This window comes from Myotis daubentonii, chromosome 15, assembly GCF_963259705.1.
Source record: "Myotis daubentonii chromosome 15, mMyoDau2.1, whole genome shotgun sequence".
In the NCBI taxonomy this organism is placed as follows: Eukaryota; Metazoa; Chordata; class Mammalia; order Chiroptera; family Vespertilionidae; genus Myotis; species Myotis daubentonii.
In genome coordinates, this window is record NC_081854.1 from 41,576,892 (window position 1) to 41,604,841 (window position 27,950).

At 44.7% G+C, this 27,950-nt stretch overlaps 1 protein-coding gene across 1 annotated transcript; it reads right to left on the reverse strand.

Annotated features, from left to right (window-relative positions):
- Positions 1–24: 24 nt before the first annotated feature.
- On the reverse strand, positions 25–27,749 carry COG4 (component of oligomeric golgi complex 4). Its single transcript, XM_059667491.1, has 19 exons — positions 27,568–27,749; positions 25,683–25,765; positions 24,870–24,984; positions 23,019–23,193; positions 21,007–21,200; positions 18,745–18,850; positions 18,077–18,234; positions 17,201–17,256; positions 15,177–15,310; positions 12,698–12,816; positions 11,982–12,148; positions 11,088–11,253; positions 6,710–6,772; positions 4,305–4,421; positions 2,113–2,205; positions 1,281–1,364; positions 984–1,085; positions 750–878; positions 25–557 (listed from the first exon to the last, which is right to left on the reverse strand). The coding sequence occupies exons 1-19, from the start codon at positions 27,724–27,726 to the stop codon at positions 423–425; spliced, it is 2,355 nt and encodes a 784-aa protein (XP_059523474.1). The 5' UTR covers positions 27,727–27,749; the 3' UTR covers positions 25–422.
- Positions 27,750–27,950: the final 201 nt, after the last annotated feature.

The following is a 27,950-nucleotide window of genomic DNA, read 5'->3' on the forward strand; positions in this document are numbered from 1 at the left end:
TCCCTGAAAACAGCACACTGGCACTTCTCCGAGGAGTCTCTTTAATCAGAGTGGACATAGTATCACACCCTCTTCTCGGAGTAAACCTAGTTCTCTAGGTCCCCAGATGCACCCACATCCTTTAGGGCTGGCAGTCCGTTTGCTGCAGTGTCCAGGGGGGGAGCATGACCACCTTGGAGAAGGCTGGCCGGCGTTGACTTGCCCACGAATTAGGAGCCCAGGGAGACCTGCCCCTTGGTGAGGAGAGGCTACTCCCAAAACTCGGTCTGAGAGCAGAGTGTGGAGTGAGTCGGTGCCTTGTTTCTCTGCTGCCAGTGGTGAAACAGTCTGGGCCGTCCGAGCTCTCCTCACGCCAGACAGCCTTGCTCCGCTCCTTGGCTGTGGCCACTTAGTGTGACAGGCCAGGTGGGCTCACCCTGGGGCTACAGGCGCAGCCTCTTGATGTCCTCATTGCGGAAGTCTATGCGTAGAGCCAGCACCTGGCGCACTTCAGCGGGGGTGAGGCGCCATGTCAGCGGGCCGGAGTTGGCGCCCCAGTAATCCAGAATCTCAGTCACCTGTGGGAGAACAGCCAAGTCAGCCAGGAGGGGGCTTTCCTGAGGACGGCCTCGGCTCCACCAGGTTCAGAACAGTGGAGCCCAGGAAGAAGGTGCCTGGCTGGGCTGGGCTGCTGGCGTTTTGGTGGAGTGGCTGGCATCTAGATGTGGTCAGACACCTTTCCCTGGTTAGGCTGAGGGGACCCCACATACCCGCTCCAGATTGAGGATTGTAGCCATCTGGGAGAGCCGGGCAAACTTGTCTCGGATGGTCCAGGTGGTCACCGTGGTAAGGTAGGCAATGAGTGACCTCAGCTCCTTGTCAAACTGCAGACCGCCCAGCTGCAGGGGAACATAAGCCCAGTCACTGTTCAAGGATGCAAATGACAGGCCCCATCTTCCTCAAAGGAGAAACAGAGCTGGGGACCCGTGCTCCCTTGACCTTACCCGGTTGAAGGTGGATTTCAGCACCACTCTCTCCAATTCGACTGCAACAAAGCTGGTCATGAGGCTGGTCAGATTGTCATAGATGACTGGAGACAGGCCGGCCTACACACAGAGGCCAGACATCAGCGGGAGCCCCCCATCCCTCTGCCTACACAGTGGAGTTTTTTGGGGGTAGGGACAGTCACATGAGGCCATCAAGGATTGTTTCTACAGGCTGGGACTTGGGAGGGCTTTCAGCCTGCTGATTTGGGCAGTTGTGGGTAATTCCATAAGCTGGTTGCTAGGACCCCTGCTCACCTTAAACTCTGCCATTTGCTGCTCCAGGTTAAGGATAAACTGTTGCACCCAAGGGTCATTGGCCTCATAGTCATTGAATTCTTCCTATTGTTAGGAAGCAAGACGGGTCACTGGGGCTTCTCCAAGAAGAACCATTTACACTCACCCACCCACTTCCACCCTTCTAACAGAAGAGGTTCTTCTTCCCTGGTAGCTTTTGACTCATCCACCTTAAAACCACCTTGGACATCGCAGCAGGCAGTGACTGCTGCTACTTCTGCACTACACTTCCCACTGGCAAACGGCCCCGGCCTATAGCCATGGCCCACACAATATGGTAAAGCTCCTGGCATTTTACTCTTGCAGGGGTGGGTGGAGAATGTCTGGCCTGCAGGCCCTATAAGGCCTGAGAAATCATTTAATCTGGTCTTGCTAAGGCATTAGGGGTGAGTTAATTCAATGCTTGACCAAATATAGCAGCTAATTTTTAAGTGGATAATTCTGTATGGCCCACGAATGAAGTTATAAGTATCCCAATGGCCCTTGGCAGAAACAAGATTCCCCACCCTTGTCCTATAGGAATAATATCCTTAGGTTAGAAAAAGAAAAAAGAGCCTCAGTAAGAGGATATGTCAGGTCAAGGCAAACGCCCTTTAAATGTTTGTCTGAGCCCTTCTGACTACAGGAACAGCCTGTTTCCTGGGAGGAACCTCGGCTCTGGGGGTGAGGGAAGTGGGCCTGAGAAGAGTGTGAGGACTAGACTGGTCTGTTTAGACAGTTCCACTGCCCTCCGGCTGGGGGGAGGGGAACAAGAGGGTCGCCCTGAGCTTGAGGCTCCTGTGGTCAGACTTACCTCCTCAATGTTGTGGGAAACAGAGAGAAAGGTGTTGATCCAGGGCTGCACCTGTGGCTTGATTGCTGTGTTGTTTAGCTCTGTCAGCCCTTCCTGCAAAGTACAAGTATCAGACCCAGAAGGCACCTACTCCTTTCCTTTCTCCAGCTCCATCCTCGACTGCCAGGGCATTCTTCCAGCTCTGAGACTATCTGCAGGCCTTGTTTGAAGTGTAACAGATAATGCTGACAAAAGAGGCCAGGAACACCAGTTCTGGCCTTTCCAGATCTGTGCCAATTCAGGTCCAGGCCAGAGATAAGGCCTAGAGCAGTGGTTCTCAACCTTCTGGCCCTTTAAATACAGTTCCTCATGTGACCCAACCATAAAATTATTTTCGTTGCTACTTCATAACTGTAATGTTGCTACTGTTATGAATCGTAATGGAAATATGTGATATGCAGGATGGTCTTAGGCGACCCCTGTGAAAGGGTCGTTTGACTGCCAAAGGGGTCGCGACCCACAGGTTGAGCACCGCTGGCCTAGAGGATGGTGTGTACAAGCAGCATGTCAAACTCAAAGGCTAACACGGTCCAAATAAACAAGGCTTAAGTTTATGTGGGCCGCCAAAAAACAAAAGCTTCAATTGTCATAGAAACGTAGGTTTATTTTGATAGAGACATGCTGAATACAAAGGGCTGAAGTAAATGAGTAATCGTTAATATAAAATAATAGAACATTTTAATAAAAATTAATATTTTCTTGAACATTAACTTACCAGACACTGAATAACTGCACAAATTAATACGTGTAATGCAAATAAACATATTTTTCTTGTTTTTTGCAAGCAAAATATTTCCTGTCGCGCACACCAAACAAGTTAGTACAAGACTAATGACGGGGCAATCAGCTGCTAAAATATTTGCTGCTAGTATTAGTGGAGGAAATGGTGCACCTGCGAGTAAGGCATGTAAATGTAATGACATGATTATAATAATCAGTCATTAGCAAACGTTGTAATTCTGTATTTTTTTTTAAAATATATTTTATTGATTTTTTACAGAGAGGAAGGAAGAGGGATAGAGAGTTAGAAACATCGATGAGAGAGAAACATCGATCAGCTGCCTCCTGCACACCCCCTACTGGGAATGTGCCCGCAACCAAGGTACATGCCCTTGACCGGAATCGAACCTGGGACCTTTCAGTCCGCAGGCAGACGCTCTATCCACTGAGCCATACCGGTTAGGGCAATTCTGTATTTTTTAAAAAATATATTTTATTGATTTTTTACAGAGAGGAAGGGAGAGGAATAGAGAGTTAGAAACAACGATGAGAGAGAAACATCGATCAGCTGCCTCCCCACTGGGTATGTGCCCGGAACCAAGGTACGTGCCCTTGGCTGGAATCAAACCTGGGACCCTTCAGTCCGCAGGCCGACGCTCTATCCACTGAGCCAAACTGGTTAGGGCTGTAATTCGGTATTAATAATTATGTATAACAGGATATTGCAAAAATTAAGTTACAAATTTTATTGAAATGTTTCTTACATACCGTTATAATGGCTGGACCACAAAAATATTCATTGTGAGCCACATGGGACCCGCAGGCCATGAGTTTGACATGCTTGGTGTACACTCTCAAAAGAAGAGATTTCTGGCCCTGGCTGGTGTGGCTCAGTTGGTTGAGTGTCGCCCTATACACAAAGAGGTTGCCGGTTTGATTCTGGTCAGGGCACATGCCTGGGTTGCGGGCTCCATCCCCAGTAGGCCAATCGGTATTTCTTTCATTGATGTTTCTCTCTCTCTCTCCCTGCCCACCCTCTCTAAAATCAATAAAAAATTTTATTTTATTTAAAAAAAAGAAAGGAAGCGATATGAGTGCCCAGTACTAGGCAGCACCTGTGACTAAGGCCAAGCAGTGGGTCTAAGTAACCACGTGGTTCCATTCCTCAGAGCGCCTTTCTGAGGGCGCTTGGCACAGTGGGGCCAAGTACAGATTCTAGGCCAGAATGCCAGCTTGTCAGTGTGACAGCTGCATCACGGAAAGACCAACGGGGCCTTTAGTCTCAAGGGACTGCATACGTTCAGTGGCTTGCATGCTATTTCCTCACCCGTCCTTCCTGTTTCTTTATACACAGAGCCCACGGTAAGGCAGTAACAATCTTCTCCAAGCAACACAGGCAGAGGATTCAGCCAGTAGCTGAACCTGGGGCTTACCTGTAAGAGATCTTTGAATTTGCTGGACACGGCGGCCAGGTCAGAAAGGCAGCTGTCAAACTTGGCCTGGGCCTGCTCCCCACCAATGCCCTGGCTGAACAGCTTGGTACAGTCACTCTAGGAGAGAACACCCAGTTTTCAGGCTTCTGAGCGAGGGCCACAGGCAGTGGGGAGGGCGGCAACATGCAACAGCCATTTCTCCTGCTCTAGCCTTCTCTGGACACAGCTAAGGCCGATCCTAGGCACGAGTCCTGAGCGTGTTTCAGAAACCTAGATTCTATCCTGGTGGCTAGCCACTTGGCTCCCACGTCCCCCTTTGTAATTTGGGGGTACCAGTGTTAAGGGATGTGAATAAGAAACACAAAAACCAGACATCTTTTCATACCTTTAGAGACAGACATTCCTAGGTTCAATTCCTGGCTTAGCCACCTATTAAGTTGAGTGACCTTGGTCAGGTGATTTAGTTTCTGAACTTCAATTTCACTGTCTATAAAATAAGAACACAAATCCTGCTTCCTTGGTGGTTGTGAGAATTGGATGAAATGATGCATGCACAAGTGCTTAGCCAAATGCCTGGCACATAGTAGGCACTAAGGACCTATTAGCTATTGTTATATTTCTAATTTTAAAATATTATAGTCTAGCAGCCCAAGGGAGATTGTCATGAACATAGCTAGGATTTAACTGGCTTACCTTGTTCTAAGCATTTTATTTTTATTAAAGCATCTATCTTATGAAGTAGGTACTATTATTATCCCTGTTACACAGATGAGGAAACTGGGGCACAGAGAAGTTATAACTAAAGCCACACAGCAGTCAGGTGAAGAGCTGGGATTCCAGGTGGGAATTCTGGCTTCAAAGCACTTGTTCCGACTCCCGCACGACAGCCCAGGTGCACAGCACTCACAGGGGGAGCTGCTTGAAGCTCACCATGTCTGGGTTGCAGCTGCCCACATGGCTTGCAGCCTCCTTAGAAAGCCTGTGCTGCTTTGGCGACAGCAGGCGCAGCATTGAGGGAGAGTCGTAAAGGCACTGATCTAGAGGGCAGAGGCCCCGCACTCCTGCAGCAGCTCCAAGCTTTACTGTTAGCTCTTTAACCTCATCTGTAAGATGGACACCATGCCGCCTGACCTCATGGATTAAGGACACATGTGAAATGCAAATCCAAACGGGGTAGGATTTACGGGAAATGCTTTTAGATTTTTGCTATCCTTTTTTCTTTCACTTGGCTAATTCTATCAGTTCAGTTCTGAATGCCTAACATTTCCTAAAATTTTATTTCAAAATCCAACAGACTAAGTGAAAGATGAAGTCAGGAATATAAGGCGCCATGACTCAGAAACAATGATGACAATTACCTTGTAGAATACATACAGTGTGATAGACACTGTGCTATTGGTACTTGGTATCACTCTCATTTTACCCAATTCTAAAGCCCCTTTTGGGGATACATTCATCATCTAGTCCAGTTTACAGTACTACTGTCAGCTCCCATCTGACTGTTCTCCCTGAGCTGCTCAGAAGCCTCATCAGCTACTGGGCCCTCTTCCCTGTGTGCTGGCCCCGCCGCCTCAGTCTGCCCAGCCCTGTGCATGTGGAGCCCTGTGCTTCTGCAGCAGAGCTGAGTACAAGTGCACGCGGGAGGAGGACCTTGGCCTCCCTCCTTCCCCAGAGGCAGAGTTGGCCCCTTGTCCTCTGACACTTCTGGTGACTGCTCCATGCTGTTATTTGTAACTATTAATACAATTTACTCTTATTGCATCCCTCTCACATACGAGGTGCTTACATTACCTTGTTCAATTCTCACAACCACCCTGGGGGGCAGAGATCACTCCCCTGTTTTACAAATGAGGAAACTGAGGCTCAGGGAGGGAACAGAACTTGCCTGAGGCTGCACCACGGGTCAGTGGTCAAGTGGAGATTTGAACTCAGGGGTATCTGACTTCCAAGTGCAAAGACTTTTCACTATACTATGCAGCCTTCCTTTAAAAAATGGTAACAGCGACCAGCTTTGTACAAGGCTTGGTGACTCTATCTCATCTCAATCTCTCACACTTATAGAGGGCTTTATCACGTTTATAGTGTTTTCTATCATGGTTTTTGTTATGCCACCCAACAAACCCAAAGTGGGGCATCATTCAATAGATGAGAGAACTAAAGCTTTGCGAGTTAAGACACTTGTCCAAGGTCACATGCTAAGTATGTGCTGGAAGATCTAATCTGAATTCTGATCTTCCAGATCTTGGGCCAGAGCTCTTCCTACGGTCACACACTAGTGAACCCCTCCTGTGCTCTGAAGGAGAGACTGGCTCCGTGCTGATTGCCACAGTCCCACCAGGAGGAGTGCCCAGGGCTCCCTCCTGGGGACTGCAGTGGCTCAAAGCAGTAGGCAATTTCCTCTGTACCTCCAGCGTCTTCTTCAGAGTAGAGATGTTTTCACTGCAGATTTCCACGTTGTTCAGAGTCACCTGGGAGATGAGGACAGAAGAATGTGACTTCCTGCTCCCTGGTGTCTGTACCCACTCCAGCGCCAGACTGGCTGACAGCTGCACTCCTGAGGCTCAGATGAGGGCTGAGGACTGTCATCAGGCAGGGCCCTCAGCTCTCAGGTTGGGCAGAACAGTGAGCCAGCTTGCTCTTTCTCCTGGTCCTGACACCAAGGCAACAAAGCCAACCTGACTTCAGAGGCAGTGACCCAAGGTTTCAGGCCTTTTTTCTCCACGTTTAGGCACACAGGCCTGGGAGATATCCTGAGGCTTCGAACCTCCAGGTCCAGATCAGTGATGCAAAGGCTGACACTCATTAAAGAAATCCTTCCTGAGCCCTGGCACCCAGGAGGCACTTTCTCATACAAATACCCTCTCAAAACAAGTATTATCAAGCCAGCTCATAGAGAGGAACAGAACTCCTCAGAAGATGAAATGACTCACCAAGGCTGGTCCAGAATTCACTCAGCAAATATTTACCTAGCATTGGCTACCTGCCAGAAACTGTCCTAGGCACCAGGGAGAAAGCAGTTAACAAAACGGACAAAATTCACTCCCTCATAGAATTTATATTCCAGACGGGAAGTTTGAAAATAAATATATGTATTTTATAATGTCAGGTAGTGATAAACTCTGTAAAGAAAAAGAAAGCATGGTAAAGAGAGAGGAACTCAGAGAGTGACAGACCACAGAGCTAGAGCCGGGATAGGAGCCGAGGACTCCTTCTCTCACAGTTCAGTGGACTTTTAAGAGAGGTGCAGAAATACCAATCATATAAACCAGCATGTGTCAAAGTGATGATTAAGGCACGAACTGCTTTGCCGTTTTGAGGAAAGAACAAACGTTTTGGTCTGAGCTCTTCAAGGAAAGCTCCATGGAGTTGTTAACTGAGCTGAATTTAAAAGGCTGGAACATAACTAACAGGCGATGATGGTGAGTACATTACTCCACCCCCACCGGTCCCCTGTCCAGTTCTGTATCTTCTTAATGGTACTTAGGATGACCCGATAATGTTTGTTTCTTGCCTTCCTTTCTCACTAGAATGACAGCTCCCTGAAGACAGGGATCTTTTTTTTTTTTTTTTTTAATATATTTTATTGATTTTCCACAGAGAGGAAGGGAGAGGAATAGAGAGTTAGAAACATCGATGAGAGAGAAACATCGACCAGCCGCCTCCTGCACACCTCCTACTGGGGATGTGCCCGCAACCGAGGTACGTGCCCTTGACCGGAATCAAACCTGGGACCTTTCAGTCCGCAGGCAGACGCTCTATCCACTGAGCCAAACCGGTTTGGCTGAAGACAGGGATCTTATCTGTCTTCTTTACCACTGTGTCTCTAGTAGAAAACCGTGCAACGTAACTTTCCTGATGATGGAAATATTAGAAATCTGAACCGTCCAGTATGGTAGCCTCTAGCCATGTGTGGCTATTGAGCACTAGAAATGTGGCTAGTGCAACTCAGGAAATGGATTTTAAAATTTAAATTTATAAGAAAAAGCAAAAAAAAAAGAAAATAAAATTCATTTTATTTTTTTCATCACCATTTATCCCCCTGTACCCTTAAAATTTATATTTAAATAGCCACATGTGGTTAGGAGCTACCGTATTGAGCAATGCAGCTCTAGAACCGAAGACAGTGCCTGAAGTTTCTCAATAAATATTTGTTGAATGAGTGAATGGAGAGGAAATAACATAAGCAAATGCAGAGTGGCAGAAAACTCCAAAAGGTATTTAGGGATCAGCAGAGTCAGTGCACAGACAAGTGCAGGAAAATGGTAAGAGGTGGGTAAAGTCAGACCGGCACTTGGGTGCTCTGCTGTCCTGTGGACAATGGGGTGACACTGAGGATAATTTAAAGCAGGTGAATGGCACATGAGCACAGCTGTGGGCTGGGAATACTGGCCTAGAGGCTGTGTGGGGCAGCGATTAAAATTTGAGAGGATCACACAGCCTTTGAACTGGTGTGCTGGTGGCATGACCAGGAAGGCAAAGGTGATGTAGAGAGGAACCAGTTTTCAAGAGATGAGTTGGGAGCTTCAGGATTTCAAGGTAGAAGAAGACTCCCAGAACCTCAGGAGGTTGAGGGTAGGCCACCCCTCTTATCTCCTGAGAATGCTCCCCTCATCAGTGTCCTGCAGCCAGTACTGAAAGGTCACGCTGCTGACAGTGCTGAGGCTGCTTCCACTGAGATGGATAACACGTAAGGCCTTACATTAGCATGCCACACACAAGGCTGCTAACATCACCAGTTCCAGGGAATTCACTGCACTGTTATGACCGCTCAAGGATTAAGACAACACCATAAATGTTTCTAAGACACTTACGGGCACCAAGAATAATCTGTCATGAGGGGAAAATGGATTTGGGTTCAAATGGTATTGATTTTAAAATTTCCTTATACCGACAGCCCTTGTAAGCAAGGACTCACTGGGCTTATCCAGCTCATGGTGAATGATCTGTCAGCACCGGTGGGGATTTCATCTTGACAACCAAATGAATCAAGGTGACATAAGACATAGGCCCTGCGGTGGGAATGGTGACATTTTAAGTACCTGGTGTCAGAAAAACTAGAAGCCTATTACCAAGCATTCAGAATCACTTCTTCTTTTTTTTAAACTTATTGATTTTTTTTTGAGAGAGAGAAAGGGAGGGGGAGGGGGAGAGAAAGAGAGAGGGGAGAAACATTGATTTGTTGTCCCACTTATTTATGCATTGATTGACTGATTTTTGTATCGGGAATCAAATCTGCAACCTTGGCAAATCAGGACGACATTCTAACAACTGAGCTAGAGCGATCCAGCCGGGCCCCAGCATCACCCTTCTTATTGGCCTTATTTTCTGGGCCCTCAAATAATGAACCGTCTGAACGGGAGCAGCCAAGGCACAAACGCACAGCCTTTAGCCTAATGGGGCCTGTGGAGCTGAGTGGGGAAAGTAGGACGGAGGGGCAGGATGGGTGAGATTCAGAGGGCCTTCAACAAACCAGCCGGCAAAGGTGGCTAGCTTTGCTGAGGTAGGTAGCAAGGAGTCGTTTCTGAGCAGAGAAATGAAAGAATGAGATAAGTTCTGTAAAAAATGAAATGGAATGTAAACAAAATGAAAATTTAAGTCAATCCATGATCATATGACACTGGCTGCCAGACATTTTGGCAAAGTTCTCCAAAGGCACCATACTCATAGAGGCAACGGTTTCTCTGAACTAATACTCTTTTCTGGCAACAACCATGACATTCCAGATCGACAGAACCCATGCCCAGGGAACGTATTTTCAATGACAGGAAGAGAGGGGGGCTGCCTAAAGAGCCTCCACATCTATCTGAGGACTAACACTGTGGGTTCTCTTGTACAGAGACAGGTAGGTATTAGCATGTTGAGGTTTCTGTCTGAGAAAGTAACAGCTCTGAACTCTTTTGAAAGTTAAGAATCTGAAAAGCTAAGGTCCCTGCTTCCAGAAAAAAATACACACATACACTTTTACATCTAACCCAAGGGTGTTCATCGTCCCTATCTGTGTGCTGATTGAGAGCTCTGCTATTGGATGTTTCCTTCAGCCTCTGACCCTCAGGGTCCAAGAAGACGAGAGTCTGGCCAATGTAAGGGTGGAGCAAAGTGACCTCTAACAGTGCTGTTCCATTCATGCCAAGACAGCAAGTGCCAGACAAGTCTGGATGTGAGCTCAGGACTCATTTGTGCTTTTTGGCTCATTACACACTAGGTGCGGTATAAATCCTTTCATCTTTCCACGTTTCTCCTTCGCCAGCTGTCACACAACTGAAGACTCACTGCTTCATCACATCTGTCATTCTGGGAGGCTAAGGGCTTCACTAAGGTCACATTTCTGAGGACACTGAAAGCCTAAGAAGTGTGCTAGAAAAGCAGTCCTGGTAGGCTTGAAGGATTGGCACCCATCCCATCCGTATTGGGGGGACTGTCCTCAGAGGAGCTGGCTGGAGGCTTGGCACATGTTCCAGCTGGTCCTGTGGCAAATGCAAGCCAAGCTCTAAGTGGAGCCCCTGAACAGTGGGGCAGTGCTCTCGTGGATGAGCACTCCAGAAAGCTGAGCACCCAGACTGCAGGCAGGAAACAGTGCCTGTCCTGGCTCAGGCTCCTCAGAATAGGCCCCTGGGTAAGACATGGTTTCAGAACCTTCTAAGATGAGCTGTCCTTAAAGGAGTTTTCCTTCTACATAGACACTAGAGGGAAAGTCTCCAGCTGAAGGTTATACTGTAGCTTACACGTCATAGTTTTACCTCTTGAGATAAACCAACCCAGCTCCAGGCTGGTGGGGCTACCTACCAGGAAGGACAGCTTGGCCTCGTCAGTGCTCTCAATGCCTTTTGTGTCAAATTTTCCCTGCTGGAGGCTGCTGTGCATGATGTTCACGGCACTCGTCACCCCACGCTGGATGTCCTGCAAGGTGGTGGCCGGGAAGCCCATCCGCAGCTTGTTACACAGAACGTCCCTAGGGGCAGAACCGCATATGGGGGTTGATGGGCCGCCAGGAAAGCAGGACCAGAGGGCCCCCTACCCTGAGCCATCAGAGTATGACCAATCCTTGAGATGACAGTAGGAGGCCTTGGGCAGCCAGGCATGGTCAGAGGCCAATACCCCTCGAGGGTACTGATGACAAGAGCACCCAGAGAAGACTAGTTAATTCTCAACTTCCCATGAGGCTCTCAGGTATCACCACTGAGCTCCAACAAACTCAGAAGTTCAGCTTAATGAAAGGCTGTGAGTTCAGGACTCTAGTCTATATTTCACCATGTATGAGGTGTGGTATCTTTGACAAGGAATGGAATCTCTTTAAGCCCCAGTTTCCGCATCTATAAAAGAGCTAATAGCTCCTACCTCACAGGGTTGTATAGGACTGAATAAGAGCAGGCAATCAGCATAGTGGCAACTATGTAAATATTACAACTACTGCCTTCATCTGAACTGCCTGTTCTCTTTCATGGGACTGAGGGCCAATGACCTCTCCAAGCTAGTGCGGGGAACACTGACTTGGCCCATAAGATATCTGGCTGCTGTTCAGCTGCCTGGAGCCAAGGATGTTGTGCGATGGGTAAGAGGTTTATCCTGTATAGAACTAAACTATTATAAGGGGAAAAAAGGAAGAAATAAATGGGCCTCAGAAATGAATCACAATTAGGACCTTCCTGCCTCCTAGAAATGAGACAGCGCCAACCATACCTGAAGTCCGACTCCAGCTCTGTGGTGGCGAGGTTGATCATCGCACAGAGACAGTCGATGCTGGAGCTGGACAGAGCCCGCCCAATGCACTTCTTAACAATGTAGAAGACATCGTCCACCATGCTGGATGTCAGCTGGCCCTTCTCATAGGTGTCCAGAGCCACAGCCTACCCAAAAGGCAAAGCACCCGGTAAGGGCCCAGTTCTACATGTCACAGTTCGAGAAGGTTCTGGAACAGGCCCTGGCTCTGCTTCCTTTTCTATACCTTGTCCCTAATTTCCCCACATGGTTTACCCTGGTCAACAGCTGGTGTGGATATCCTTATTAAAGGATATCACTTCCCTGTTGATCACTTAGGAAATTAAGTATTTAGGGCCTCTGCCTTGAGGACAACTATTACCTGAGATGTAAGAGATCAGGAGAGGCCCTTCTTCCCCAACACTCCTCACCCCATACCTCCAGGGAGGCCGGGGACATGTAGACGCCCTGAGGAGTGAGGTGTTGTTTTTTGATCCTTGGGAAAGAAGTCCCACCTGGATCTATGAAGAGCATGACCATTCCAAAGCATAACCACTAACCATACAAAGTGGTGCCTCTCAATCTGCAAGGGTATTCTCAAAGCAGGACCAAGAAATATGACATGCCTTGGCCATTTCCTTCAGCCTGGCTTCTTGGACAGGAAGCCCCATTTCCAAGGGATGTGTCCTCTGTCCTACCTTATTCACAGTCTCCCTCATGAAGTACTCCTCCATGGTGATATACAAGCCAATCAGCTCCTGCATGGTGCAGCTCAGCAGGCAATTGTTGAGGAGTTTGTCCAGATACTTCTGGTGCTCTAGGGGACAGCCAAGAAAGAACACTCACTTTTCTTCCTCAAGGGAAATAGGTCAACTTTTTTCATTTTTGCTGGTTCCTTTCTAGTCTTTATTCCAAATCTGTACACGATTTACATGGTTACAATCACAGTATAGATAGTTTTGTATTGTGCTTTAAAAATTATAAATATTTACAATGTTTCTTCATAGCTTTTTTCTTCTTTTAACCTACTTATTTTTATTTTTTTTTTTATTTTATTTTATTTATTTTTTTTTTTTAATATATTTTATTGATATTTTACAGAGAGGAAGGGAGAGAGATAGAGAGTTAGAAACATCGATGAGAGAGAAACATCGATCAGCTGCCTCCTGCACATCTCCCACTGGGAATGTGCCCGCAACCCAGGTACATGCCCCCGACCGGAATCGAACCTGGGACCCTTCAGTCCGCAAGCCGACGCTCTATCCACTGAGCCAAACCGGTTTCGGCAACCTACTTATTTTTAATGACTATATTTTATCAGGTAGAGTCTATATTTTTAAAAACTACTCTCCTCTATTGAGACACCTGGGTTACTTATTACAAACATTTTGCCAACAGAGATAATTAGAGATCAGAGTGATTGCAGATCATAGCGAACATTTTTGTACAAAGCCCTTTTTACTTCTTTTTCATTATTTCTTTAGAAATAGTAAGACTCAAAAGATGTAAATTTCTAGGGCAAAGAATGAAATATATTGGGTATAAAACATCTCATTCTCTAAACCAGTGAATTTTCTGTGATGACAAAAATGTTCTTAATCTGTGTTGTCTAATATGGTAACTACTACTGAAGAATTGAAATGTGGCTAATATGAAATTTTTAAAAAATATATTTTTATTGGTTTCAGAGAGGAAGGGAGAGAGAGATAGAAACATCAATGAGAGAGAATCATTGATTGGCTGCTTCCTGCACGCCCCTACTGGGGATCGAGTTCATAACTCAGGCATGTGTCCTTGGTCGGAATCAAACCTGGGACCCTCTAGTCCACAGGCGGACACTCTATCCATTGGGCCAAACCAGCAAGGGCACTAATCTGAACTTTTAAATTTTATTTCATTTTAATTCAATTTAAATTGTTAACACGTGGCTGTGGTACTACATTGGACAGCATAGCTCTGAACAATGACAGTTATAATTAATAATAATGAGTCCCAAAACTCCAAATAAGGCCCAAAATACCAATTCAACCTCCTTTAAACACCAATTCAAGGCAATGCCAACTGGGCCATATAACTAGTTTCTCTGCCATGTATTATTGGTACAAATCATGCAGAATGCTGGGTTGGTCTCAAGTCTCCAGTTTGGGGAATTCTGTAATACTTGCCTAGCAGGAATTAAATGTTCTTAAAAACCTGGAGTAAATTTATAAATAAAATAGAACTGTGGCACACTTTTTTCAATGTATTTATCCTTTCAAAAATTGTGACTAAGAGTACTGAGAGATATAGTGAAAGCCTTTCTTTACACTATATATTCTTTTTAAAAAGAAATATTTTTATTGATTTTAGAGAAGAAGGGAGAGGGAGAGAGAGATAGAAACATCAGTGATGAGAGACAATCATTGATCGGCTGCCTCCTGCACATCCCCTACTGGGGATGGAGCTTGCAACCCAGGCATGTGCCCTTGACCATAATTGAACCTGGGACCCTTCAGTCCATAGGCCAATGCTCTATCCACTGAACCAAACCAGCTAGAGCTACACTATATACTCTTTTTGTATGCTCTTCCTTTATACGATATACTCTTTTCTCAATATTGTACTTCAATACTATATTAAGGTGTAATGTACGTACCATAAAATTAACCCATTATATGTATACAACTCAATGTTTTTTTTTAGTAACTTGATAGAATTTTGCAACAGTTGCTACAATCCAGTCTGGAATAGTCCTATCATGAAGTTCCCTCCCCTCCCCTCCCCTCCCCTCCCCTCCCCTCCCCTCCCTCCCTCTCCACATACCTCCCTCCCCCTTCCTCCCTCCTTCCCTCTCCACATCCCTCCCTCTCCCTCCTTCCCTCTCCACATCCTTCTCTCCCTCCCTCCCTCCATCTATCATGTGTGCATATCACCTATTTAAACATCAGTCCCTAAACTGAAGCTGGTAAGGAAGCATGGTGTGGGGAAAATAGCACAGGAAAATAATTAAATGGCTTCAAAGGCCCAGTCCAATTCCAAATTCAGTTAAGTCTAGATTTTTCTCCTGGGAGTCACTTTGCCCATAGACCCCCAGATGCCAACAAACCCGTCACTTCTCATTAAGAGATCTGTGGCTTAACTATGCACAACAATAACCACACCCCAGCCCTCCCAGGGAACATGGGGAGTGCCTTTTACCTTGCTTTATTTCTTCTGAGGCCATGGAGTCCCCCACCTCAAAATCAGAGCTGATCCTCTTCCTGAGGAAGCTTAGATACAGCTCACTGCAGGCGTTCATCAGGGTAACTTCGGTCAGGACGGGGTCCAGTTCCCTGAGACACATGGAGCAGAAGAAATCAGCAGGACACTGGGTTCCTTCAGACAGAATGGCTACAGGGCAAACATACTCCCGAACATCCCCTCCCCACTGGGTCCAGAAGGTCTGTGCCAGATGGTCATCCCGGCTCTGCTGACCCAACTATAATCAGAGAGAGCTGTCAACCACATATTCCACTTACACATTTCACCCAAGTCACTTGGCCCCTAAAATCCTGCCAGGGCTAAATAAGAGACTGGGAGGTGTGTTTTTGTTAGCAGTTTCAGTAAAAATGATCTATGCCTCATGTGAGAGAAAACAAACCTTCCCAACCTCTTATTTAGCTGTGATGAGATTTTGGGGGGTACCATTAAACTAGTCCACACCCATTCATCTCATCTGAATAGCCAAAACAATCTAAGATAAACAAGTCGGAGGACTCACACTTCCCAATTTCAAAACTTACAACAAAGCTACAGAATTCAAAACAGTGTGGTACTGACATTAAAATAGACCGTTAGATTAATTGAGAGTCCAGAAATCTTCACATTTATGGTCAACTGATTACGAGGGAGAGTGTAAAAAACATTCAATAGGAAAGGAATAGTCCTTTCAAAAAATTGTGTTAGGATAACTGATACGTGTATTTTAAAAAATGAAGGTGAACCACTATTTCAGTTTATATACACAAATGGACTAATTTTCCACTGAAGACCAAGAGATCTTTTCAAGACATAAATCTGGTCATATCATAATTAAGATCTCCATAGCTCTTAGGGTACAAGTCCTGGAATGGCCTAACTCTAACAACCTCTTCAGATTCATCTCACGTCAGGTTCTCCCCAACTTTCTGCACTTCAACTACCATGACCTTCTTTCACTTTTCAAACACACAGGGCCTTTTGCACACACTTTCCCTGCTCTACGTGGAACACTCTTCACCTTATTCCTATTTATTAAACTCAAGGTCTCAGATCTAAGGTCATTGCCTCAGGAATTTTTCCTTGAACTTCATCAGCTTAGTTTGTATCCCTTTATTACACATTCTCCTGTCCCCTACACTTAACATATCACAGTGGTTAACAGCATGAACTCTAGAGTCAGATTACTTGGGTTCTTTTCTTGGCTCTGACACTTTCTAGCTGTATGATCTTGGGCAAGTCTCTTAACCCTCTAGGCTTTGGTTTCCTCATCTGTAAAAAATGTTAACGAATTAAATCATCGATCCTCAACCGAGGGTGATTTTACCCCCCAGGGAAAATTTGGCAGCATCTGGAGACATTTTTGATGGTCATAATTGGAGGGCGTTACCAGCAGCTAGTGGGTAAAGGTCAGGGATGCTAAATATCCTATAATGCACAGCCCCAATGCCAATAGTACAGAGGCTGAGAAAGCCTGGATTAAATTGAATATTTGTTAAGTGCTTAGAACAATGTTTGGCATATAGTAAACACTACAGACCAGAGATGCCACAAAGAAAGAATTAGGTTTGTTTTGCTCCCTTTGCTTACTGCCATATTCCCAGTGCTTGGCATGTAATGTGTACTCAGTAAAAAATTGATTGAATGAATACATTTTTATGTTTGGATTTTCTTTTAACAAGCATATATTATTTTTATTAGAAAAGTTAAAAAGCTTAAAATTTTAGGACAGTAGTTGCCTTTGAGAGAGGGGTGGAAGAGAGTCACTTGGGGACTTCAAAAGTACTGGTAATGATCTATTATTCTTCATGAACCATATAGGTTATGTATGTGCTTTTGTTTGTATGAATATATTCCATTAAAGAAAACCAAGAGTCATAGATAAATATTTTTAAAACATAGACCACCCTGTAACAGAGTAGTGTCTGAATGATACACGATTGCCAAACCAAACACTTATGGGCTGAAGAAAAGAGGACTATTACCTTGGTTCTATTTTTTCTGTTGTAGAATTTCTCAAGTTGCTCTGGACATGCCGGAACTGCAAAACACCACATATAAGAGTGCTCTTCCCCACCCTCCTTGTATCTGCCTTTTGTTGGTCACTCCAAACTTCTGGCATACAAGAATGTTTCGTTAGTGTGCTTAACAGACACGCCACAAGTAGGCTTTCAGAATGATGAGCCAAAGATTTTTTGATTTAGATGATAATGCTCACCTCTATTATTGCATTTATTTTTACTTTTTGACTGTATTCCCCCATTCAATCTTGGCTGCCACAATTGGACAGACAGAATGTTCAAGGACCCTTTTTTCTTGCATCTGCACTGGAACCTTAGCAGCAACATATTATTGCATTTAAAAGTGATGCTAGTGGTATGCCAAAGGACTACTATCTAGAGTCTATAGGACGACTATTTCTAAGTCCTATTCTTTACTCTCTCTGCTCAAAGGAATGGAGAAATAAAGTTCTGAAAAAGCAATTGTTATCTTTAGCACTTAAGGGGACTAAGGAGAAATGTGTGACATATTACTTGACACTTCATAGAATCTTCACAAATAAAACTCTCATTGTATCACTAGAAAGCACAATTGCACATTCTGTGATAAAGAACTGGCTCAATGTTTCTGTTGTGTTCCTTTTAGGAAGCCTTTTCCAGTTCCTCTTCAATCTTGTACTGAGGTCATCACCATCATGACAACACCTCAAGTCCTGATGGGCAAGATGCAGGCCAGTCTGCATTCAGCCTTTATTTTTCTTCTGTCCGCATCTCTTTTCTCCCCCCCATCCCTCCCGTTTATTCCGTTTGGTGTCCCTGGTGAACACTGATTCCAAGCCTCGTGTAGCTTCCCCTGCTCACCTGCTGGTGGTAGTTCCTCTGCTTGATGAACTTGTTTACCACCTTCTCCACCTGCCTGTCACATTCCACCTGCAGATACTTTATCAGGGTATAAAGTTTCCCTGGCCCATAATATGTTTCCACTATTGGCTGGTGAGTTTCCACAATGCGGGCAATCCCTAGAGAGAAGAAAGAAAGAGGGTTGGATTCCAAATGTTCTTCTCATATAATAAGCTCTTTTCTCCCAGCCAAGGCTGACCCAGGTCTAACTCAACCCCTTTTGGTTGTTTCACCTCCCCAAATGAATACAAACGGTTCTTGTCAGTGCTAGAATTTGCTAAGCAAATTTGTCTGTGAAATATGCTCTGTACTTGGTACACCAGCAGACATTTCCTACGTTATATTGACAATTTGTACAAAACATCTTTAAAAATCAGTATTGCTCTCTTCCCAGTAATGTCTTTAAGGGTTAAATTTATTCTTAGAGTTTGGTCTTGAGGGCAAGGGAGGATCAAAATAATTTTTGCTAACCTGATGTTGAATTGGGAAGTTAATTCTCCAATAAACCAGTGTTCAGTAAGTTATAGGATTAAATTAAAGGCATTAGGCTAGTGGGGAGAGAAGAAACACAAGGATGCAGGTGTTAGGATAATGTCTACCATCTCCCTAGCGTGGGGAAATAGGCTTGCCTTCAAACAGGAGAGTGAGTGTATCTGCAAAGATGATTGCAGCTCTTCGATCACTCATGTCCGTCTCTAGTACCAACAGCAGATTTTCCTCAGCTTTACTGGCAACCTGAAAAAAGAAAAGAAAATCCACATATATTTTTCAGACCAAAGGCTGGCCTCAGTTTCCCAAAAGGATTTCCCATTGCCTTTCTTTTTCCCATGTTTCCCCTGAGAGCTCTGGATTGACTAAGCCTCGGGCAAGACAAGGAACTTGAACTCAGAGGTATAAATAATGCTTTTCTCTTGCATGAAAATATGTTCTGCCATTAGCCAAGGGAGAGAGCCCCCAATTTCAATAATCATCTGAAAGTGTAATTCTAACTTATCATTAATGGTGTTTTATTGAGCAGGACAAGGAATCTGGGCACTGCCGAAGGGATTTTTATTTTTTAAAATATATTTTATTGACTTTTTTAAAGAGAGGAAGAGGGAGAGGGATAGAGAGTTAGAAACATCGATGAGAGAGAAACATCGATCAGCTGCCTCCTGCACACTCCTTCCTGGGGATGTGCCCGCAACCAAGGTACATGCCCTTGACCGGAATCGAACCCGGGACCCTTTAGTCAGCAGGCCGACGCTCTATCCACTGAGCCAAACGGGTTAGGGCTGAAGGGATTTTTAAAGGATTAAAAGTAGAAGCTATTTCGAGGTCCCAGATGGCAAACTACTGAAAGCCTTGGCCAGCGTGGCTCAGTTGGTTGGAGCATCGTCCCGTACACCAAAAGGTAGATCGATTCCCAGTCAGAGGACATACCTAGGTTGTGGGTTTGATCCCTGGTTGGGGTGAGTTTAAGAGGCAACCGACTGATGTTTCTCTCTCACATCAATGTTTGTTTCTTTGTTTCTTTTCTCTCTCTCTCTCTCTCTCTCTCCCTCCCTCCCTCCCTCCCTCCCTCTAAAATCAATAAACATATACTCGGGTGAGGATTAAAATCAGTCAATTTTAAAAAATAAAAAATGTAACATAAAGCAGTTGTATTTTATTTTAATTAATTTTTTAGAATGGATAAAATATAAACACTTAAATGTTCAAAAGGGACAAAGGAATGTTTGGTGAAAAGTGTCTTTTGCTCTTACCTATGTCTCTTGTCCCCTAATTCCCATCTTTAGAGGTGATCACTGTTAACCCTTCCAAAAATATCCCATGCCTATACAAGCACATATCTTTACTAGAGGCCTGAAGCACGAAATTTGTGCAAGAGTAGGCCTTCCTTCCCCCGGCTGCCGACTTCGGCTTCCCTCTGGCACCTGGGACCCCAGCTTCCCTTGAAGCGCTGGCCTGGTGCGGAAGGATGCCCGGCCTAATTAACATATTATGCTTTTATTATATAGGATTGCCATGGCCCTCATTTTAAACAGGAATGGTAGCATACTGTTGTTTAACTTAACAAACCACATACGTTAGAGAGTGAAATATGTCAGCACATATGGGACTGTCTTATTTTTCTTAATGGAAAATTAGTGTCTCCTTACAGAAAATTGCAGCGGGAGGGACAGGATGCACTGTGACATATAGTTTAAAAAAACAAGCCCTGGCCAGGTGGCTAAGTTGGCTGAAATGTCATCCTGTACACCAGTGGGGGCGCATACGAGAGGCAACTAATCAATGTTTCTCTCTCTCTCTCTCAAATCAATAAAAACATATCCTTGGGTGAGGGTTAAAAAAATATAAATAAATAAATAAACAAACAATAGCTTCTGCACACATGCCTCCTGGGACTTGCTTCTTTCCATCTGAGGTGGGGGAAGAGGGCTAAGACTTTAATTGGAGCTTGCTTCTTTATCAGGAGTTAACCCCAAGTGACCTAATCTGCTTCATGCTATTGTGGCTTATTTTGAAACTCAACCCTACTTATGAAGTCTTAAAAACACTAACCAACAACTCAAAATGCTCTTTAAAGAAGCCAGTTTCTGGCTGACAGTTTGAAAAGGATGAGTCAACTTGTCAGAGAATTTGCATTTTAATTTTCCTATACTTTCACTTGGTCTGTTGGAAATAAATGTGCATCAGCAGATGTCCAGACCAGGCCTGGCACACAGTAGACTGGAAATAGATAAATGTGAATGAATGCATGCATTCAGTCCTGCCAGGCTACTGCAAGAGCAGGAAAGGGGAGTCAAATCCAGAGGCAAGAAATTATCCACTGACACTTGATCTCCCCAGTGCTCCAATCTGTAGGCAGAGAACCATGCCATTATCCTGCCAAGAATCAGGGGCCATACCTGCTTACAAAGGTATTCTGAGAACTTGCTTAATCCATCTTCATGCAAACCCAGTAGTGGAAAGATCTTGAAGAAGCGCTCCACCTGGGGCAGATCCCCTTCCTTAGTGGCAATAGCAAACTTCTCTGTTACAATGGTTTTGAGGCGCTGTTCAGCTTCCTGCAGCAATTTCAGGTTGGCATCAATCATGCTCCCTGTGCAAAGGAGAAAGTGAAAATTAATACCACTTAGTTTGTGCACCACTTTTCTTTTCTTTTTGTTAATCTTCACCCAAGGATATTTTTTCCACTGACTTTTTTTTAAAGTATTCGTTAAAAAAAAAGTTTTTATTGATTTCAGAGAAAAAGGGAGAGGGAGAGAGAGAGATAGAAACATCGATGAGAGAGAAATAGCAACATTAATTGACTGCCTCCTGCACACCCTTTACTGGGGATGAAGCCTGCAACCTGGGCATGTGCCCTAACCAGGAACTGAACCAGCGACCTCCTGTGCATAGGTAGATGCTCAGCCACAGAGCCGTACTGGCCAGGCTCCATTGACTTTTTAGAGAGAATAGAAGGGAGAAAGGGAGAGAGAGAGAGAAACATTGATGTAAGAGAGACTCATTGACTAGTTGCCTTCTGCACGTGCCCCAACTGGGCTAGGATTGAATCTGCAATCCAGGTACATGCCCTTGATAGGGAATCGAACTCATGACCCTTTAGTTCCACTGGCCAGGACCGTGAACCACTTTTCATTAAAAAATATGAAAAAAATATGTATTAAGCATTTACTGTGTGCAAGATACTGTACTAGTAATGTGGATGATTAAAAGATGAATCAGCCATAATCCTATTGTCACTGACATTATAACTGAGTGAAAGAGAGAAGCTTTGTGTATAGATAACTATAATAAATTCAGTATATGATAGCTGTCATAAATAAAGGTGCCCACAAGTCACATTTCTGTTTGAAGTAATCAGAAAAGTCTTCCTAAGGAAGGTGACATTCCAAAGGTTATGAAGTGAGCAAATAGAAACAGAAAGATTAAAAAACAACCACGAGCACTGACCAGTTTGGCTCAGTGGATAGAGCATCGGCCTGCGGACTGAGAGGTCCCAGGTTCGATTCCGATCAGGGGCATGTGCCTTGGTTGCGGGCACATCCCCAGTGGGAGGTGTGCAGGAGGCAGCTGATCGATGTTTCTCTCCCATCGATGTTTCTAGCTCTCTATCCCTCTCCCTTCCTCTCTGTAAAAAAATCAATAAAATATATTTAAAAAAACAAAAAACAACAACAAAAAACCCCCCAAAAACAACCACGACTATTGCGGAGTATTTAAAATAGTACTGTAATTATACGAGGACTTTTAACGGTGTGGAAGATTGGCGCCTATAACCCCCAAGTTGTTCAAAGGTCAACTATATTAATATGTGCCCTGGCATTTAGAGCTCAATAAATATTTGCACAATGAATGGATGCATGAGTGAATAGCATGAAATAAGGGTAGAAAGGGTGAGTCAAGATTATGGAAGGCCCAGAATACAAGGCTAAGAATTTAATTAAAAAAAATATATCTTTTTTATTGATTTCAGAGAAGGGAGAGAGAGAGAGAGAGAGAAAGAGAGAAACATCAATGATGAGAAAGAATCATTGATCAGCTGCCTCCTGTACTCCCCACACTGGGGATCGAGCCTGCAACCTGGGCATGTGCCCTGTCCAGGAATCTAACTGTGAACTCCTAGTTCATAGGTCAATGCTGAACCACTGAGCCACGCTGGCTGGGCAGAATTTAGTTTTTTAAGTAGGCAAGTGGAAAGAACCCACTGGCTAGAGAACAGATCTGCATTCAAATACCTTTTCCGTAAAATAGGAATAACAACACTGCCCTGGGATAATCTAGGCCCATAGAGGGTCTGTTACCTAACAAAAAAATTTCCTGCCAATAGATGCCCTTCTCCTGCTTGAGTGTGCCTAGTTCAGACTACAGATGCTTATAAGTTAACTAGAAATCAACAGTTTGGGATGCTGACCTTCTTTCCCCTGTCGGCTGAGCTCGATGACTGACTTGTCCAGGCACAAGTAGCGATGAATGTGGGCTGCAGCCTGCTCATAATCTTCATTCCTCAAAGCAGTCTGAACTCCATCCATGCAGAACTTCAGGTCCAAGATATCGTCAGCTCTCTGAATAGCTTGATAGAGGCGGTTCTGCAAAAAGACTTGGTGCTCAGCAACAATGTCCTATTTCAAAAACATCTCTTCAGAAGATAGAAAGATTCAGAGACTGAACCTGGCTAACCATAGGTCCTTTTCAGTTCTCACTGGGAAATTAAAAACACTACCACTCACAAACTGTTATTGGTAATGATCAAGACCACTGACAAGTATCATGCAATTTAATTTATGTGATCAGATCATTCAACTAATGGAAGCAAGAACAGGGATAATCCATATTTTCTTTCCTTTTTTTTTTTTAAAAGCTGTTCACACCAAGCAAACAGCTTTTATTTTTTATATTTTTATCTACTGACTTTTAGAGGAAGAGAGGAAGGGGAAGAGAGAGATAGAGATAGAGATAGAGATAGAGATAGAGATAGAGATAGAGAGAGAGAGAGGTGATTTATTGTTTCACCTATTTATGCATTCATTGGTTGATTCTTGTATGTACCCTGATCAGGGATTGAACCTGCAACCTTAGTGTATGGGATAAGGCCCTAACCAACTGAGCTACCCAGCCAGGTGATAATCCATGTTTATATCTGGCTTACATTTGACATTTTTGAAACGTGACATTGTAAACCAAGTTATAAAGTAAATGAAAAATGTGGAAACTAATTTTCTACTAGAATGAGCAAGAATGTTTAAAAGTAACCTTTAATATGTGAGTTGGTGGCTATGTGGCTTAGTTTTCTGGTAAGTTGTTTTTATAGAATCTGAACACACAGATCAGGAAAAGTTATACTATTTCACAGGGCAAATCAAGGCTGGGAATGATTTGTTCAAGAGCACAGACTCTGCTATTTTGTTCAATACAGAAGCCACTAACCACAGAACTTGAAATGTGGCTAGTCCAAATTAAGGTGTGTATGTATAAAATATACACTGGATTTAAAATATCTGATTATAATTTTATGGAAATTACATATTTAAATGGTATGGACATAATGAGTTAAATAAAACATATTTCAAAAATTATTTTCACCTATTTCTGTTTTACTTTTCAAAAATGGCTACTAGAAAATTTTAAAGTCCTTATGTGGTTGGTATTAAATATCTTCTTTTCTAATCTGAATCATTTTTATTTCATTTTCTTGTCTAATGGCCCTGGCTAGAACCTCCAGTGTTATGGTGAAGAGAAGCGGCAAGAGGTGACATCTTTGTTTTGTTTCTAATCTGAGGGGGAAAGAAACCAGTCTTTTACCAATAAGTATATTATCTTTGGTTTTTCATAGATGCCCTTTATCAGGCTGAGGCAGTTCCTTTCTATTCCAAGTATTTTGAGTGTTTTGATAAGGGGTGTTAAATTTTGTAAAATACTTTTTTTAGTCTATAAGATGATCATGTGTATTTTGTCTTTTCCTATTGATATATTACATTAATTTTCGTATGTGAAATCAACCCTCCAATCCTGAGATAAATCCCACTTGCACATAGTATGGTCCTTTTTATATGTTGCTGGATTCTGTTTGCGAATGTTGTTGAGAATGTCTGTCTCTGTTCATAAGAGCAACTGGTCTGGAGTTGTTTTCTTTTGTTATGATACCTTTGTCTGGTTTTGGCGCCGTACATTAGGTTTCTATTGGCTAGTGCTGCTCTAATGTCTAGTGTGGTGGCTTTTCTACTGTCTTCTACGAACTCAAACATCAACACCAGAGTGGGATTACCTTAGCCAGGTCAAGCTGACGAACTTTGCTGGACACATTCTCAGCTAGGCTGCAGGTAAAGGTGATCATTCCAGCTAGCTGCTTTGCATCACCTTCAATCAACTGCAGGTTGGGACTGGAGATCCACATTGTCAGCACACGTGCATGCACAGGGGCAGAAGGTAGTAGTAAGAGATGGGAAAAATCTTTTTGCAGATGGAGACTAGGTCTTTCTACTTCTTTTGTACCTCCCCGTAATTCTTAGCCTAAATCACTCTACTAACCGTTTTTCCCCCAAGCGTGTTTTACTGTAAACTCAGGCCTATACTTTAAAGACACCCCTAAATAGGTACTGACAAAGAATGAGAGAACAGATCCTCCCAACTGTTTTTCTCTCTCTTTATTTTCCCGTCACAATTTATCTCCCCTATACCCTCTTCAAGTGAGCATAAAATGTATTAGCCAACAATCTGAGAGGATGTGATCAAAGAGCAGTTTTTATGACTACACAATGTTTGTAACAACAGCAGTTGCCAAACTTGAGCCACACACCAGAGCCTCTTGGTATGCTTACTGAAAAACAGATTCCTGAACCCCCACCCGAGTTTCTGATTCAGTAGGCTTGGGGTGGGGGCCCTAGAATTTGTATTTCCAACAAGTTTCCAAGTGATGTTGGTACCGCTGGTCAAGGGCACTTTGGAAACCCTTGAGTGTCCACTTTCCCTTGAAGTCATGCTCCTGTTTCACACTCAACTGGCATTTTGTGACAGAGAGGAAACATAACGTATCCAGAGGACCCTGCTGTAGAGTAACTCCTGGGAGATGGAGACTCACCCCATCCGATGGAGGGCGACCATTTTACTTTCAATGCTGTTTTGCTGTTCCAGAAGAGCATCCAGCTCTCTTTCCACCACTTTCTGAAACACAAGAAGCGTCCTGTCATTGGGATGGGTCAGAAGGAATCCCAAGTTACCTAACCCAACCCCTTAGCGGAAGGATGAAAGCCATTGCAAATGTCTTCTTTCCTCCCACTCCACTCTCCCAGGATATTAACAAACAATACTTAATTTTTGCAATTAACCGCACTGCATAGTGATTATTATGCATATCTTACTTCATCTAACAGATGAACAACACAAAGGCGAAAACAAACCTTCACTCAATGTCGGCAGCATAGTGCCCAACACAGGAAAGCCTTTAAAATATAATGGCTACACCAACGCAACTTCCCAAGGGGCAGTCACAAAAAGCCTCTTCCTAGCGTGTAATTCTCCCTCAGCCACGCCACTTCCTGCATTGCCTCAATTAGGGTAACCTTTTCTTTTTTTTTAAATATTTTATTGATTTTTTACAGAGAGGAAGGGAGAGGGATAGAGAGTTAGAAACATCGATCAGCTGCCTCCTGCACACTCCCCACCAGGGATGTGCCCGCAACCAAGGTACATGCCCTTGACCGGAATCGAACCTGGGACCCTTGAGTCCCCAGGCCGACGCTCTAGCCACTGAGCCAAACCGGTTAGGGCTAGCATAACCTTCTTATGCTTGAGTCTCCTCACCCGGAAAATAGGAAGAGGAATACATATCTCATGGGACTGTTGTGGGAGCCGAACGAGGTATCAAACATAAACTATGCGGCTTGTGGTTCACTAACAGCTATTCCTAGCAGCCACGCATGGCTGCGAGAACAGTCCAGCAGCACTGAGGCGGAAATTCCACCTTGACAGTGACCACGTACAAAGTCAGCACCATCGCTGTTCCGCCTGCAAGACTGACTTTAATTTTCTCCCAAAGAGTCGACTGACCCGAGGAATGCAAGCTTAGGAACGTGAAGTCAAGAGCGCTTACGTTTCCTGCAGCGCGCCTCGCGGGAAAACCTACTCGAAACTGCGGGAGCCGGTGCGCGCTAGCGCTCGCACACACTGAGACGTCAATGCCCGCTCCCGCCACTACCCGCGGGGCTGGGCCCGCCTTCTGTGCGCAGCCGTATTTCAAACGCGTTTGGTTTTAGGGAACAGCTACTCGATTGTTAGATCAGGGCTTTAGATCTTTTTTCTTTTGACTGGCCAGGCACCCGGCTGGCATTCAGAAATGCACCGACAGCATCAGGTTGCCACAGGAAAGGGAGAGGCCGAAAGGAGGTGAAACGCCGCGAGCTGGAAGGGATCCGGGCGGGATCGAGGCCACGCCCCTCACCTGAGAGGAAGCCGCTTGTCCAAAACCTCAAGCTTCTACCCAGCTCTGCATGAAACGCCAACATTCCCCCCCCCCCCATCATCTTTCTGCAAGAGGACGTTTTAAAACGCGTCCCCTTTATTTGCAAATGACTGCAGGCTTCAATGCGATAACAGGGTGAAAGCATGTCATGGTTAAGCGAATGCAAGAAAGCCTTGATTCTAATTTTGAGAACCAGGCGGGTTGGCACAGACTCTCGATCTAACTTGCATCCCGCGGAGAGCAGGAGGCACCTCGTCTTAAAGGGAAATCAATGGGGGGTGGGGCGGTTCGCCCAGATAACAGGGAGAGCAAGCTTGGGGCATCAGACTGAGTGGAGGGAGATGGCAGGTCCCGAGAACCACTCAGCGACATTCCTGCTTCTCCGGTAGGTGCTTTTCTGTGTCCCTCGGCAAGGAGAAAGCTTCCCACAGCCCAGATTTCCCGACTGACGGCTCCTACGCCCACTCCCCCTGGATGCTCCAGGAAAAAGGCTCGGCCCTCCCACCTCCTCGCCGCAGAGCCGTTCGTACACAGCCTCCAGCTCCTGCAGCTCCGTCAGGGAGCGAATGAGCTCGGTGGAGATTTCGGAGCAACGGCCTCCTCCCACTCCCTCAGGCGGCGGAGGCGCCCCTAAGAGCTTCTGAGGGGAACTGAGGTCCGCCATCTTGGTGCCCAGTCCGTGTTTCCGGCCCCCGAGGCCCCTCTCCTCGTTGGCGCGCGGGTGTGTGGGGCTGCCTACGGAAGTGCCCGAGAAACTGATTTTTTAAAATGTTTACTTTCAAAAGTCTTTTCATGTTCTAGTCTTCTGGAAAAAGCGACAGCCATAAGGTATGTTGAAGTAATTTTCAATACGGGGTGGCTGCAAGACCGAGGCATTAAAAAATATAT

What these genes read in the sequence shown, in the direction of transcription:
- COG4 (XM_059667491.1), bottom strand. Translation starts at nt 27,726, where the DNA reads ATGGCGGACCTCAGTTCCCCTCAGAAGCTCTTAGGGGCGCCTCCGCCG. An exon ending in AGAGGAACTACCACCAGCAG is followed by an intron (nt 17,257 to 18,076) that starts GTGAGCAGGGGA and finishes GGTGTTTTGCAG; the next exon opens with TTCCGGCATGTCCAGAGCAA. An exon ending in GAGCTGGAGTCGGACTTCAG is followed by an intron (nt 11,254 to 11,981) that starts GTATGGTTGGCG and finishes TTCTGCCCCTAG; the next exon opens with GGACGTTCTGTGTAACAAGC.